The sequence below is a fragment of the Sander vitreus genome, chromosome 16 (genome assembly GCF_031162955.1).
Source record: "Sander vitreus isolate 19-12246 chromosome 16, sanVit1, whole genome shotgun sequence".
In the NCBI taxonomy this organism is placed as follows: Eukaryota; Metazoa; Chordata; class Actinopteri; order Perciformes; family Percidae; genus Sander; species Sander vitreus.
In genome coordinates, this window is record NC_135870.1 from 12,792,319 (window position 1) to 12,809,446 (window position 17,128).

The 17,128-nt window shown below is 39.4% G+C and overlaps 1 protein-coding gene across 2 annotated transcripts in view; it reads right to left on the minus strand.

Moving 5' to 3' along the window:
* The window catches only part of pappaa (pregnancy-associated plasma protein A, pappalysin 1a), a 97,653-nt gene that overhangs the window by 10,379 nt on the left and 70,146 nt on the right, over window positions 1–17,128 (minus strand). Inside the window, exons 15-21 of one of the 2 annotated variants that reach the window (XM_078271244.1) lie at window positions 14,482–14,665; window positions 13,836–14,037; window positions 13,095–13,281; window positions 12,198–12,345; window positions 11,731–11,846; window positions 8,295–8,366; window positions 6,932–7,030 (exon numbers count right to left, since the gene is read on the minus strand). In XM_078271244.1, coding sequence (XP_078127370.1) covers window positions 6,932–7,030; window positions 8,295–8,366; window positions 11,731–11,846; window positions 12,198–12,345; window positions 13,095–13,281; window positions 13,836–14,037; window positions 14,482–14,665 — 1,008 coding nt within the window. Of the gene's footprint in view, window positions 1–6,931; window positions 7,031–8,294; window positions 8,367–11,730; window positions 11,847–12,197; window positions 12,346–13,064; window positions 13,282–13,835; window positions 14,038–14,481; window positions 14,666–17,128 lie in introns of both variants that reach the window. The other variant, XM_078271243.1, reaches the window with a different exon arrangement.

Genomic DNA, 17,128 nt, shown 5'->3' on the forward strand with positions numbered 1-17,128 from the left:
GACAGAAAAACCTACAGGCACATTTAGAATTTTTTTTTTTTAAAAGCTCAAGCCGTATAACTATATAATCGGTGCCCTCTGCGTACTGCTACCAGCATCCAAGAAAGGAATTCCGTCTGAACTAGGGGGGCTAAAAAAGGGTCTTGCACAGGCAACCCTCATACCCTTGCCTCCTCTCCTCCCTGCCTCTCCAAATTCAGCCAACAGCTTGCAACTATTAAGGGGAGATCCTGTGGTGACCTTACGTGCAGCCAGTCCTTGCACCTTCAAAGCTCCTGGGGTGGAATAATACACAGCAAGTCATCCAGAATTTCTTAATACACAAATCTCTACCGAAATAAAAGACGAGAGCAGCATTTGCTGGGAAGGGGAGTAAAAGTAAACGTGCAGCAGAGTTCCATTGCTTTTCATAATACTGCTCTTTTTCTCTTAGCTATTCAGCTTTTATCTGAAGTTGACAAGAAAAAAAGAGAAAATGAGAAGCAGGAGGAACCTAGCAAACTGTAATAATTGATAATAACCTAATTCCTACAATAGTATTTAGGCTTGTTGGGAAAAAGTAGAAATTGTCCAAATTTTGTACCTTGAAGACATTTTAATATAATCCAGAAATTATAATTTTCCATATTGCGCGACTTAATAATTTCAGATTTGAGAGGGATGGTGTTTGATGTTGGCAAAAACTATAAATAATAATGCAACTAATAATAATGTAAGGAAGTCACTTAAGCATCTTCTACTAAGGAAGGGTAAGCAGATGTTTTCGTCAGTGTGTTGTGGAATGAAGACATAATAATGGTATGAACAGTTGGTTTTAGGTCACAGAGTGAACAAGTGAGGCAGATTAGGATTTCTTTTAACTGTTGGACTCTTTAGACGGACTAATAGGACAAAAGGATAGATGACTCTGGATGCCGAGGGCAAATGTAAGTGTTGTAAAATTTAATTTTGCCCTGTCCTTAATTCCCTTTACCTCATTACCAAAGATCAGAGGGACAGAGATGTAAAAGGTTTTGGCAGAGGCACAAATGAGAGGTGTGTGTGCATGGATCATATCATATCAGTGTTCTCATGTGCTGTGTTACAACACAGTGGGGACACCAACCGTGAACAAGATTCCCACTGAGTCACCAAACCTCTTGTGCATAACACCCAGTGGCTGATGTGTCTGTTTGCATGCTGTATGTGTGTGTGTATATATGTGAGAGTGTGAGAGAGTCTGTGAGTGAGACAGAGTGAGAAAGAGAGAATGTGAATGAGTAGCTGACAGTGAATGAGTAGGAGAAAGACTGAATGAGAATGAGTAAGTGAATGAGAGTGAGAGGGGGAAAGAAGGACTTGGTACATTAGTGGTTTATCCTCCTTACTTATCCTTATTTAGTTACTTGACAAACAGTATACACTAAGTTAAGTAGGTACACCTAGCTACAACTGTTGCAGTCTAAAGTCCTGCAATAAATCATAGCTTCATGAGGTGTTGATTTAACTGTATGGTCATTTTGGATGATGTTATATTGTATTACGTTAAACTGACAGATGTTTCTATCATTTTGTTCACCCCATTTACATCAGTGAGGATGGCAAAATAACAAATACACCTCTTTGTATAATATAATATGTGGTATTGTGACACCACGCCCCTTTGATCCTACTGAAAATCTTTGAAAAAGGGTCACAAATATATAGTTTAATTTCTGAAAAAAATTATTTCCTAAAACAACTCAAATTTAGTTTTTATCAAACATTATTTAACAGGATTAAGTAGTGCATTTGTTTGGGATGATTTTCATTCCTTTACGCCCACCTAGAAAAAAATCTTTAAAGGAGTCACTGCTCAAACAATTAAATGCAATCCAACTCCATAAACAACTGAATTTATTATTTGCACTTTCCATAAATATATGTTTGCTATGGATGAGCAGGCCTATAAAATAAACTGTAAGAACACAATATAGTATTTGTCTGTGTATAATATAAATGCTAGGACCAGCAATAAATGCAGATAGTTCATAGTTGACATCAAATCACCTCTACTGTTAGCCTAGAAATCTAGACGCACAGCAGCAGCAAATTTAATTTGCAGCCAGGGGGGTCTGGGCACTCTCCGTTGGCTTGCGAGCTGGAAAAAACAAACTCTAGTCAGACCAATCACATCGTGTATAGAGTCGGTGGGCGGGCTTATGGCTGCTGCTGCTGGGAACAGCGGTCTTCTGGAAGACTTGGAGTTAAGCTTTTCTTTGAGAAAAGAACAAAGAACGGCACTGAAATCATTCTTAAAAAAGGAAGATGTGTTTGGAGTTTTGATAAAAATTTAATCTATCAACTAGCTTCGCTACCTTCTTCGTTGCTCTGCCTGGTTGTAGCGCTATCCTATTGCGTGCAGAGGGAATTTGAAAGACAACCATTTATCCCGCCCCTCGGATTGAGCCCTGTCAATGGTGAGTTCCCAGACCCAACATCTTGATGTGGGTCTGGCTTGTCAGGCTACTCCGCTGTGTCACAGACAACAGAATCTGTAACTACAAAATGTGTTCTGTGTTCAGGAACAATTAAACAAGTTGGGACAAAGTCCTCACTTGTGGTTGGGAGAAGAACATTGATTTCCCGCTAAAGAGGAAAACACTGCCCATCTTTGTCAAGTGTGTTATTCAGCAGCTCAGAGGAGGGAGACTGTCATAAATGAGTTACAGACTCCTTTTGTCATATATTGTGTAATTTTGTTTTGGTTTTAAAGGGTTTTAATCCGTCCGTGCCCGCCTGCCACGCATGTGTTCAGTTTAGGAAAAATCAGAATCAGGTGCAAAATACCCTGTTTCTGTTTTTGACAGAGTTGATCAAATAGGGATGACTATGAGGATAGGCTTTTCCCAAGAGCAATAAACAACTAAATGCAAGTACCAAAATGATAATAAATATAGAGGAAATTGAAATGTGGACGAAAATATATCAAAGTAATACAACAAGATGAAGTTTTCAGGAAGGTTGTCTAGCTAATTATTTTAAACTGGCATTCTGGTTTATTAGAGTTTAATTTATGTACTTTTATGTATATTAGCCAAAGCATTTAGCGACGTGTGTGCAAGCAAGCGGCATCAATTAGGCGATGGGCACACAAACTAGCAAGCAAAAAAGGATTATATCAAACATTTGGCTTTCCTTTGTTCCCATATCAACATCACATATCAGCTTAATTCCTTAGTGTTTCCTTTTTGTTTCTCACCCAGTTACTTTCCTTTTCCCTCGCTCCTGGCAGACGATAAATCATATTATGATTGGTTATTTCAGAGCAATCTTTCATATCTTTCAAGGGGACCTAATAGTGGAAAACACCAGTTAGGCTGCTTTCTTTAAATAATGCCAAGGCAAAATGCCTTCAAGTAGAATTTGGACAAGCAGCCTGGAGTTATTGAGTCCAGCTACAGTATGATTCACTGTATCATACTGTAACAGCCCCACTAACTGTTTCAGCGGTTGGAATACTGCTCTTCACACAATCAATATTTGCTTGGTGATAGAAGTTAGTACGAAGTAGGTAATTTGATTCTCCATTTGCCTGTAGTTATTAGTAGTATGTGATTGACAGCAGCTGGCAAACTTGGCCTGGGCAGGGAAAGAAGAGGGACAACTAACAACGATGGAATTTTATTTCAGTTGGATTTAAAGGCTAGTCTTAGACTAAGGACAATATATCCATTGAATGTGTCTTTAGTTTTGGTAAGTGGACCAAAATGTGAAAACCATCAAGGAATTTTATTTTTAAACTATAGATTTCTAACTTGACACCCAATTATAAGATGGTTCAGTAACCATGGCCTTCTTTGATGTACAACATTACAAATCCTAACTCTCTTGCTGCTCTATTATCACCCAGCTTAACCTCCTACTGCAGTAAAACAATGAAGGCACTGGATTGGGGCCAGAAGATGTAGAGATGAGATAGTGTCAATCAACAGCAGCAAAACCACTTCAGGAGTGAGGTCACTTCCCAGCGGGCTGCTCACTGACTTTCCTGCTGCTATTGAACTTCGGATACAATACCTTATATCTGATACTGAAGTCATGGATAAAGGACAAAAACAAATCATGGACCTCTTTCTAGCTGGAGGTGGGTTATGTATGTTCATAGCTGAGTAGCACAGTGCAATCAAATATTTGAAGCGTAGTCGATTGGCCACTTCCCAAATCAAATTTTGCCAGACATATAGTATTTTTTGGTAACTGCAAAAGTCTCAGTGATCTTACTCCTGTACAAGTCTGCCTTGGCCATAATTTAATTGCACCACAGCTTACTTGTGAAATTACCGGACACATAGATGTTGGAGTAATATTGTCTTATTTTTGTGTATTACATATTTCTAACATCCACTGGCCAGGAATAATGCATGGTCTAGTCAAAAATGTACAAAGGACTTGGTGCAAATTTTGTGATTGGAAGCTTTGCAACAGCATAGAGGCCATTTCACAGACGGTTGAAGATTACATTTTGTGATTAGTAAGTATGAAGTTTTGCATTATTTCTTTGCTAGCCCATATGTACAAATCTATTATTTTTAAACATTTTTAATCCTGTATGAATAAATTGCACAAAACGCAGACACAGGGTGTCTCTCTTAAGGCTCCTAGCCAGTCCTTTGTGATTATACGTGAACAAAACTAAAATCACATTTAGTTGTCTTTGGGGAAATATCAGAAATGCTCCTTTTTGTCTTCTTTTTCATTGCTGGCTGGAGAAGCATGTCAATGTCTGTAATTGGTTGACAGGAGCTGACTGAGTGCCGATGGTACACCTTAGGGAACAAGAGACAAAGTAAACAAACTTGCGCTGTAGCCTACATGTCATGGGCAGACAGCGTGTTGTTAGTGGTATTAAAGAGTAAAGACCACGCCAGCAGGGGCATAGCACAAAATTCTGGGCCCTGTAAAAAGGCATTTTCTATGGGCCCCTCCCCGCATCCACAGCTATTCATTCTAGCATCTTTTTGGGCCCTCCTTACATGAGGGCCCTGGGTACTCAGTCCCCTTTTTCCCCCCAGTCCGACTCCTCTGCACGCCAGCATCTAACTGGACCAAAGCGTGGTGGTAATGTAGGTTTTTGTTTACTGAAATTTTCAATAAAGTCATGTTCAGAATGACCCTGACTATGACAATGTAAAGTTTCAATACATTTTACTATACAGTTTTTTGAGAATATTAAAGGGAAAAACACCTTTAAAATCCATTGTAACACATAGAAAATGTGTTTAGGTTTTAACTCTCATGAAATCTTTTCCTTCAGATGTTTACTGAAATGTTCAATGAAATCCTTTTCAGGGTGACCCCGACTATAATCGAACCAAATCTGAAGTAACTTTACTTTCTCACTCCAAACTAAATTAAAAAGTTGGCAGCCCTGCTGAAAATATGTTGCAGCACATTATTATCAGTAAAACATAAGTCTTAAATGTTGTCAGTGTGTTTATTTTTTGTAAAATTGGTAAAAATGGTAAAATGTTTGGTGATCAATTTTTTTAAGCCCTGGCCCAAACTGGCTGGCTCTCATCCGGGTTCCACCTGCAACCCCCGGAAAGAGCTGTCGAGACAAGTCATGCAACATGATGTAATCTTTAAGATCTGTAAAACATCGGAGACTCTTCTAGACACTTTGTGGATCCAGACGCAATCAAACAAATACACCAAATGGTGCAGTAAAAAAAAAAATTGGTGTGGGTAAACTTTTTGGTGCATGTAACTCTCCTTTAGGGTACAAGGAGGTACACTTGGGTGATTCTCATTGATATTAAACCTTTGGGAAAACAATGTGGATGTGACCATTTAAACATTATGCAACATTGCTGTTTGAAAATCTTGTTCCTCTAGCAAAGCCATGCCCTGGTAATTCTATTGCCAATGTCTTTACAGACCAAGAGAACAAATAATACACATCAAAGAAGCTGTCTCTTGAAACATATTGTTAGCCAGGAAAAAAACAAGGCTATGGACACAAAACATCCATGAAACATTATGTGTAAGTGGATCGGAAGCAATCACAGGAACTTTGATTGTACTGTGGAAGATGGCAAGATGTCTCTTTTATGTCCTTTTTTCCCAAAGAGGAAATGAAGAGGCTCTCCAGTCAGACACACTGACACAGCCAGTGAGACACATAGACTGCAATATAAGTCCAGCCAGACATACAGATTGATATGCCAGGAGTACAACGAAAGTCCCTCGCCAGATTCACAGAAACAGGCCAGGCCAGAGAAGCAGATGCTGCTGCACAGAAGCTACAATACACTTCCAATCAGTTCCTTTGCCAGCAGCTGCCTTGAAAGAGCCAGCGAAAGCACCTCCCTTACTTAAGAGAGTTACAACCACAGGGATGACCAAACTTTTTGTCATGCTCAGCTTAACCTGGAGGAGAGCCAGCCAGTTTGTGTACTTGCTGTAGTACCCACAAATGAAAATATAGGCATTTTACACATTAGAAAATTATTGATGAAGTCTGAAAACTCCCACTTTCTTGGATGTGGTATCAGTAATCTGTCTACCAGTAATCTACAAAGCAAAGGAAAGAAGAATCTGTTTAGAGATGTTCCAAGAGGTGAAATACAGCAGTCTTCAATAGTATATTTAGTTGTGGTTTCCATTATACTTACCTTGTGTAGGTGTGTAAGAAATGATCATTTATAAATGTTAAAGCATGATAATGGCAACCTTTACTAAAAACATGGCAGTGAGAAAATTAAGAAGTCCAAGTTAGTTAGGCAAAGGGAAAGGGTCAAAATGATCATACGGTATGTAGGAGGTAGGATTTATTCCTAAGCTTTGTGTTTCTCCAGGGTTGGGGAACAAACACTGACTGGTGATCAGTGTGACCAGGACCAACTCCAACATCATCTCTTTGTCTAAAGGCCGGGTGAAGTTTATTCTGAGGTACAAGCATGCTACTAACCTTCTTGGTCTTGACAGTGGATTGGCAGCAGTCTCCTCCGTCATAGTTACAGAAGGCTCTGTTGTTGACCGAATCACAGTAGTTGTCTCCCATGAATGGCTATACCAGAGACATCAGAGAGACCGTGTAATTAGTGAAAAACATTGAACGGGGAAAGAGCCACCTTTGAACTGGTTGATTACGGTTAAAAGGTGAATTAATAAAGATGCTTGTTCTAGTAGTACTTTCCTCTTGAGCATTTCAGGGCCCTTTAGAGGTCTCTGGATCATTTTGCTGATGAATCTCATACAGTCAATTTTCCTCATCTTTCAACGTGACTTTTTAAGCCCTTTGTGGGCCAGAATTGTAAATCAAACTGAGGACACCATAAACTATTCACTTCACTAAATACTCCAGTAAGGTGATTTATTGGGTCAGCCCCACCCTCTCCACTTGTTCTTCTAATCAGGTTATAAAATTGGCCTAAACTGAGTAGATGATATCATTCTTCCATGATGGGAAGAGGAATTCTTTCACATGTTGTATTCACATGTGAATGCTCCATTTTTAGAAGAAAGACGTCTTATGTTGTAAGAGGTAATACATCAGTAATTACATCAGATTTCAGCAAGCTAATAAGTGTCAATAAGCCATATCAATTAGTCTGACACCAGATACTCATTTAGCAACAGCATATCTAACTGGCTTACAAATGCCTAAGGGACTTCTGCTAACAACCACATGTGCACCATATGCAGAAGGTTGTCCTAAGCAACTGGCATCAGAAAAAACCTCAATGTGGATAGTAACTTGCCAGTGTGTTAAAACACTGCTGTACTTTTAACTTCAACCCCACATCAACTAGCCTGTTGATCTCAGTCCTACCTGAAAGTATGTTAAGATTTATATATCCAAGTGACAAGAGATTCAGTCTTCACCTACAGTACAGTTTGGTCTGAGTGTTTTACTTGTCGAGCTTCTGTGAAATCCATTGTCTGTCCAACTCCATTGGCTAAGCACAGTAAATATAATTTTATGAAACATGTGGAGGCTATTAAGACTGAGATTCAATTGATTTCAAGCTAACTGATATTTCTTTGGGTGTGTTCTTTGTGTGATGGGGGGTAAGAGAAGCATGTCCATGTGTATGTTTTGTGTTATTTTCATGCTTGTATGAATGTGAATGTATCACCATGAAAGTGAAACAAATTGTAATGTTGGCCACTTTGAATGTCTACACTCAAATTTGGCAACATATTTTATCGGACACATTTCTCATCACTCTGTTTGGTTTGGGATCAAGGAAGGATCGTATCATAGATGAGACTATTATTCCACAAACACAAACCCAAAAACAAAAATCTAAATAAGGTTGAGCCCTTACCTCACATCCTTTGATACAGTGGAGCAATTCTGGGTGTGGATACCATTTCAGTCCCATTGTACAGACTATACTCTGAAAGGTAAAACAAAAGTTAAGGTAAGGTTTATATAACTGAGAAATACTGGTGTTTTTAGTGGTTTGGGTAATTTCCCTTATGTGCAGCATTTGAACAGCTAAAGTCACATTTCTTAGTTTCGCATGCACGCACACACTCAAACACACACACACACACACACACACACACCTAACAGAGCAAAATGCTGCTACACATGGAGACTTTCATCGTGAATCCTTTGATTTACACTGACCTTTTTTCACCTCAGAACAAGGCAGAATAAGTAGATTTTAACAAGATACAGCACATTGTTTTTCATAACTAAGTCATGGCGCCGGGGGGGAAAGAGCTGAGAGAGAGAGAGAGAGAGAGAGAGAGAGAGAGAGAGAGAGAGAGAGAGAGAGAGAGAGGGAGAGAGAGGGAGAGAGAGAGGGAGAGAGAGGGAGAGAGAGAGAGAGAAATATATTTGCAGAATGTGTGGAATTCCATCCTGTCCTCCCACTGTGCTCTTCATTGAAATGCAACAGAAAACATAAGTGTCGAGGGGAAGTTGGCAGCATTGTAGATAGAATGCGTGTGTGTGTGTGTGTGTGTGTGTGTGTGTGTGTGTGTGTGTGTGTGTGTGTGTGTGTGTGTGTGTGTGTGTGTGTGTGTGCGTGTGTGTGTACAGCACGAGTGTGACACAGACTAGGATAGTAGTGTGCATGATCAAAAGTGTCATCAACAGCAAAGGACTGTCTGACCTTACAGTAGATGGTCAATTTCTCAGAACCCTGTGTCCCAATATCTCCAAAAGTTGACATGCTTTTCTGTTGCTGCAAACTAAGGTATTTTTCATTTCAGTGCTGTCAGCAAATCAATGCAAAAAAACAAAGATAGGGGTTGAAGGTGGAGAAAGAACAACACAGCATATGAGGACAACTGAGAGCTGCGGGAGTAACAATTCTACTACTGCATAGCAGAATACAGGGACCTTTGTGGATGCATTTGTGTTCAGTGCTATAGTGGTTAGTTGCTATATGGTGGAAGATAAAGCACATTATTTACTATAACTATTGTACTTTTACTCTCTTTTTCCTGTGCTCTGCTATGATGATGTCATCCACTTCTTCTCTTCCCCTCTCTCTCATTTTCTCTCATTCTCACTCTTTTTTTCCTCTCTCAGCAAGGCCGTAAATCATGATAATCCATGATCGTGGCCTGGCCTCACCCCTCACTACGTATAGGATCCTCACCCTCTGAAGCCTCCCCGGGGCGCTGATACCACATAAAAATAGATCCCTATCTCAGCGCCACCACAGACGAGGTCATGTCATGTAGAAAATGACTAATTCCACAGCTAGCCCGACAGGGTAATTTTGCTGCTAGAGGGGGAGGAGGGTGCTGGGGGAGCAGAATTGTTAGTTATAGAGGGGCAGGAAAAAGAAGAGAAGGTGGAGGTAGGGAAGAAGGAGATGATTCTAAGTGGGTCACACTAAGAACCAAACTACAACTTGTTTAAAGGCAATAAATCAACATCACTTATGGCCAACATTAACCTCCAACTCAGCAAAGTAGAACTAGAAAGTGCATTTGGGGACTTCAATCTGAATCTAGAAACTGTATGACGAATCCCAACATAAAGTGGAGTTATGTCTCCTCCAACTTACTACACTCCTACTGTAACTACAACCGTAAGCCACTGTCACACCAACCCCCTCCTGTTCTTGTTTCTTAATATCATTTCATGACAGTCCTGTGCATTCCTTGTATATTATATCTCAGCCAAATGTGCCTGTTCTGCTTAGCCCTTGGCTATTTATTGCAATTCCTGTTGCATCTAGTTTTCTGCTGCTAGAATTAAATGGGCAACACTCTGAAGGTGGACCATAAAGGACCCCTTAGACTTTGACATAAGTGTAATTGCCAATGTAACGTGCTACAAATGACTATATTTAGCAAATTTCTGTCTGCTAATCATTGGGGATGTTTGAAAACATTTCAATAACTATTGGAAAAGGTGTATCTTATGTGCTTGTGTGTGTGTGTGTGTGTGTGTGTGTGTGTATGTGTTTGTATTGTCAAATTAGTCTATTTGGAATCTATCGGTTTATAGGTAGTGGCTTAGCACAAGACATGGCACATGCTTGAGTGCACACTAGCAGCAAAAACTCTTTCTCCTCCAACCTCCTAACAGTGGTGCATGTCTGAAACCCTCACCCCACCACCCTCACTTCTCTGACTTCTTATGCTATCCACTGCCCCCAACAGCATAGCCTCAGGTCTCAAATTACAACTGAGCACAAATCATATCAATTACACAAATCCATGAAAAACAGATCATTTCACATCCACGTGGCCCAAGCCACCCCTCTATCACAAAAAAAAACTGCTGACTCAGTGTGACTCTGAAACAAAAACAAAAGGAGTTGTAGGAAAAAAATACAGTGAGAAATACAATGTGTTCCTTTACTCGGCCATGGCTATTCTTTTCTCTTTCTCTTTACAAAACGTGATGCTATTTAGATCTGTCTTTGACTCTACAGATAAAAGGACATTAAGCTGACAACAACATGTAAAACAAAATGCACATCACTGACATTAATCAAGTTAAAAGGAGAGAGTAAAATTAGAAGAGTAGATTTAGTCTAGTACGCTTCGCTTTGCCTACACACACACACACACACACACACACACACACACACACACGGCCTCTTGACCCCACCCACAAGCCTTATAAAATCCCAAATTACAGCATGCGGGTGTGGTGTCACTCAGTGGTACTCTCACAGGGACAAGGTGTACAGTTCTGTGTTTAATGACCATCCCCAAAATTACTTCTAACCCCTGTATTTTGGTATCTGCCAGTTTAAGCAAACAGCACTTAATCAGTACAGTCTGTAGCTGTGAGTTATATCTAAATTAAATGAGGTCATTAACCAGTGATAGGTTTATTTTAGAAAATTACAGTTATTACTGATGACAATTTGATAAGGTTTTACAACTTGGTTACAATGTTAGTGGCAGTGGAGGTGTTTTTGTTTTATTATTTTTTCTGGTTAACAGATACATCGGAAATGAAATGCTACAAATGTCAGTGTAGGAACAACACTTAGTTCCCAAAGATGCTTTGCATCTTATTATTTCTCCAAAAAGGTAGTTGTAATGTAATATTGAGGACATGGATGCAAGAGGGCGGCAAAATGTTTTCACGATTCCGATTGAAAAATAGGACAAAAACGTTTGAAGGGTTGCCATGCTGGCATTTTGCATTGTGGGGAATAGACCCAGGATGTAGACACTATACGTGAAATTAATTACAGGAGAGTTGTGGATCGCATAACTTTGTGAAGTGCGTCTGTCAGAGCTGTGAGGTGGACACAATCACACGTACAAACTTACCTTGACTTTGTGTGGGTTCCTCCAGTGTTCTTTAAGTACACTTTCTACAGTCATGTTGCTTGGGAGGATCACCACGTCGCTGTTACCCTCTCTGCACGTCAACTCACACTCCTCACCTGTGTGTGTGTGTGTGTGTAAACAAGAGAGAAACTGAAAAACAAAACCAATAAAAGTATGCACAAACAACACCTAGATTAAAAGGCATTTCCCCCCTTCACTTTCAAATGATTATGATATTGTGTGATATTCAAAGTGCTAGGTTACATTACAGTGATTTAGACATTTTGTTGACTCTCATTACAACAAATTAAAATGATTATAAATAGTACAAAATGAAAAGGAATGAGTAATGTGAACAAACAAGAATAATATCATTAGCATTGTGAGTAATACAAACAATGAAAGATGGCATCAGCAGTAAGAAAACTGAATTGTTATTATAGAACAGTATATTTGTGCATACAGACCTATGCCGTGTCCTCGCGTGCATGAGTACTGTAGGCTATAATGGAGGTTTTGAGGTAAAGAACACTGGCCTTTGCTGTGTTGGCATAGGCGGAACGACCCTGTCCAGTTTCCATCCTTTCTACAGCGGATCACATTGGACCCTGCACCCTGGAAATAACACATATATTGACAGGCAAACAATTACACACAAATATTGACACGCAAATACTAGCAGGCCAAGGACATTGAGATGGCATCTCATTGCAAGGGGGGAAATACAATCCAATTTTTATCAGGCATCCAACCCACAACACCTTAGAGGCAGAACAGATTAAAAGGTGTATACATTTCAAAAGTCTGTGGCAGCAGGACTATTCTGGAAATCAATAGCAATCTTATTAGCATGGCTTCAAATTGAGTAGGGCTAAGGGAGACAGGGAGAGAAACAGGCCAGGAGAGACAAGGGTTCAGACAGTGAGGACAGTGTACAAAGTATCAGATAAAAGACAGTGAGGATCGTGAGTGTATTTGGGGAAAAAAATCATCTATCATGAGTATATTATACCTATGTGGTATTAGATAAGAGTATGTTGACAATAATGGGTTTTAAACAAACAATATTTAAACAAGCATGGATAGAACTGCATTGTGAAGGGCCTTGGTTAAAAACATCCAACAAATACAAATGCTTCTAATGGATTATACAGTATTTATTTTGATTATATTATTCATTACTGCTATTTACAGTATGTGGCCTAAAGTGATCAACAGTGAGGATGCAAAGACGGGAGAAAAAGAGAGAATGTCTACTTTAAATACACATGATATAAAGAAGACAAATATATAGGTATAGCAAGAATAGAAAGAGAGGAGAGAGATGGACAGACCTGCTTGCATGGAGCGTGCAGCAGCCTCACCGTATGGGCAGAGCCTCCTGTGGCGGCCGGATCAGAGCAGTTCAGTCTGCAGACACTGTCAAAGCGGAAGCCATCAGTACAGTGATAGGAGCCGTGGAAGATTGGAGGTGGTGGATCACAAGTCACTGGCTCGCATGCCCCCTCTAGCCAGCTGCCATCCTCCGTGCACTGGCGCCTAAATGAACGCCTAAAGGGAATGGAGAAGATTTGCATTTAGACTTGTGGGCTTTGTTTAACTTTAGTGACGTTTATATATTTATATATAAATTGTCTTTAAATGGAACGGATTCCAAAATGTACCTTAAATTGGAAACTGTGAAATTGTGATGAAGACCTAGGGTTGCAAAGGTCGGAAAATTTCCATACAATTTCCAGAGGAAGTAAAGCTCGGGAATTTTTGCACAATTTAAATTTTAAAAGTGTACCTTTTAATAGTGAACTTAATGCTTTCATGTACGTTTTGATTTAATTACTGGAGTAACTATATTTCATAATTTATACTTAATATTATTATATTTAGAGATGCCCTGATTGATCGCCCGCCAATCTACCGATATTCTAAATAAAAAAGTATGCGTCTACAACCTGAGCAGATAACCCCTATATATTATATATATATATATTCCCATAAATATCCATAAATTCCCATAAATTCATATGGAAAGTTTCTACCTTGAATATTTATGGAATTTAGCAACCCTATGAAGAACCAAAAAAATTTGTTTCTGTTTCTTGCTTTACCTCTTAGGTTTGTTGGTGACATGGTAGCCTGGCTTGCACTTGTACTTGCAGAGGGTGCCCACATTGAGGCCTGTCTCGTTGCAGCGCTTGGTCTGCAGCACAGCGTTGGGTACAGGAGGAGGGGCTGGGCAGCGAAGCTCACAAAGAGCCTCTGGGAAGGACCAGAGGCCGTCTTCTAGGCAGGTAAGAGTGTTGTTTGTACCTGAGGGAAAAAAGGAGAAAGGGGTAGATGAAAAATTAAAATTCAGTGTAGTTTAGTGTATTTGAATCAAAAACGACAAATTAAAAAGAAACGGATGAAAATGTGTAGATTGAGAAAAGAATATGGACAATAAAGTGAAAGTAAACTGAAATGAAAATGATTCATTTTAAAATCTCGTAATCCTGATTTCCTGTTATTCCGATCTGTATGTTATGATGTTTTGTATTGTAAAATCTATAATATCGCTCATGGCATTATTAAATAAAATATATAAGTTGAAAATAATACATCAAATACCATTTATTCCTGAAAAATATAGAATTAATCATCTGTTAATCTTTAACAATAAAATGTACTTTCATCTAATCTCATGTACCCTAAACATAACGGCCTGGAAATATGTATCTCTGCATGCATGTGTGCATGCTCCAGTATGCATCTCACCTACGAGCTGGGCAGGTTCTCGACACTGAAAGGTGCTCTTTTTGCCATAGGTGGTGCCCTCAGGGAAGTTGAAATGGGCAGGATGAACATGGTATTTGTCTGGCAGACCACAGTCCACAGGCTCACATGACACCTGTTTGTTCCACTTCCCATTTGCACAGGTTATAGTCACTGAAGAGTCCGACTAGAAAATGAGACAAAATATCAAGTGATAGAGACAGATAAATGGATTGCAAGCCTATTCTGGAGTAATCTATATGCGTAAGTGTGCTTTGACACAAACATTTATTTGCACATTGATGTGACAGATTGATGTCCCACACACATCCAATAAATGTTAACCTTACAAAAATGACATCAGCAATACAGCACTCACTCCAACAAGTCTCCAAACAGTGTGTAACCTAACAAAGCTTTATCAGGCTTAGTGTACTCACTGTATGTCAGTAAGCCTCAAAGGCTATCCAGCAGCTCAAGTACTGTAACTGCTGATAGCATTTGTAAGGTCAAGTCATGCCATTCAGACAACTGATATCCAACAACTGCACAATCAGCCCTAACACAAAACAGATTGACTTTGGTGGAAGTGTGACAATACATGCAGAGAGAGAATATTCCACAACTGGAATACCAACTCTGTTTATGTATCCACTATCTGAGTTTCTGTGTAATCATGATACTAAGAAAATGGTTAGATTCACTGAAAAGTTTGACATATGACTTTTGCACCAAACAATATTATATGTAGGTAATGCCATGCAATCAATCAATTTGCTGTTAGGTGTGTAAGGTGGGAAACAATGAAAATGCACAAACATTGTAAAATATAGCACATCAGTTTTGCAGACAAAATAGTGCAATGATTGCAGTTTTTTTTTATATTATCCTCATTTTCATGTTCATAATTGTATTTAGAGGTTGTACCAGAATAGGTTTATGTGGTTTAATTTTCAGAAAACACCATTTATTTGTTGTCCTGCACATTGCTGCAGCTCCTCTTTTCACCCTGTGTGTTGAGCTCTCTTTTTTAGCTACAGAGTGAGGCATCTCACTTCTGTACCATCTTTGTTGGGAGTCGCACATGCACAGTAAGTACTGCTAGCTTGTCAGTTGCAGAGCATGAGGGAGTGCCATGCTAGAAGCCAGGCGAGCATCATAACGTATGTTACAAAGTGACAAACGTTCATCATGGAAGTAAAGGCTGGACTACAATAGAGCTGTTTGGAGCAGTTTGTGAACAGTGTTTTCTCTGGAAGATGGTAAGTCCCTTTGGGGTGGACTTTGGGCTTTTTCACTTTGTAAACCTATAACATGCACAAAAAGATATATAACACAATAAAGGAAAGGGGAAAAGCATAATATGAGCACTTTAAGTTAGCTAATGTAATTAAATGTGTTGCGTGGCTTAGTGATTGACAGTAGTCGACTATGCAGTTGCCGGTGAAAAGAAAAAAACTACTTTTTCAGTGCTTCTTCCTGTGCAAGCTTCTCAAAATCGAGGTAGGCTGTCTCCCATTTTCAAACGTACAAAGTGCATCCTGTGCGACTGGGTCCTTAAATGTTCTTGGAATGTGGGAGGAAACTGGAGAACCCAGAGGAAATCCACACATGGGGAGAACATGAAAAATCTGCAAAAAACGGACTCAGGCCAGGAGTCAAACCCAGCAGTGGTAACACCACTACTATGACAAAGACTAGCTCAAGTCTACAGCACGATATAGTAGCTAGTATAGTAAACATCTGTTCCATTCCCATTATGGACCTATCAGAGAATAGCCCCTGATTAGAAACAGCAGCCATTCAGGTTACTGCTGAAGGAGCTTTGACCTAGCAAGGTCTGACTGAGAGGCTTGCAAAGGCCACATTGCCATTGGCATTGTCACCATTAAATTTCAAAATGGTAATCTCTTGTTCCGGACTTTTTTTTCACCAGAAAAGTTTCCTGAACTTAGGTCTATTTCCTATTAGAAATAGCTCTGATTCCTGTAAATTATTATATTATTTGGCATGTGGTATGATATTTGCAGAGATGAGACCAAAATGCAAAGCCACTGCATCATCCAAACCTTAACTGTTTTCATCCTCTTCCATTGACTAGCACCATGTAATGCAACAGGAATGCTTAAATTGATAGCAGTGCCAAACAAAGCTGTGAAAGCTCAATCATTTAGACGTTTTCACTTTTAGAACAAATAAAGGGAAACCTGTGTTTTTACCATAAACACTCTACCCCTGTTTTGGTTGACCTTAATTATCCAGATCTTTTTAAAGAGTGGCCAAACTTTAAGGCCACACAAGCTGGACTCCGTAAGCATTACATATCTTCTGCTTCATAACCTTCTCTCTGTTCCCATGTATTTCTATCTTTCATCTTGATCCCATTATATGATACTGCATAACAGTATCAAGTTCCCTCAAAATAAATAAGCTCCTTTCAAATTTGGATATCCAACAAAGTAACATATGCATCGCATGTGAGTGCCTGCTGAAAAATAACTGGGTGTAGAGTTGAATGAGTCAATCATGATGGGAGGTTGTGAACAAAGTCTGCATGGAAGAAATGTGGAAGGATCTATTTAGTGTTAATGTGCTGACTGTAAATATGTGTGCAAATAAAATGTTAAGTAAGTTTGTGAAATGGGTGTAT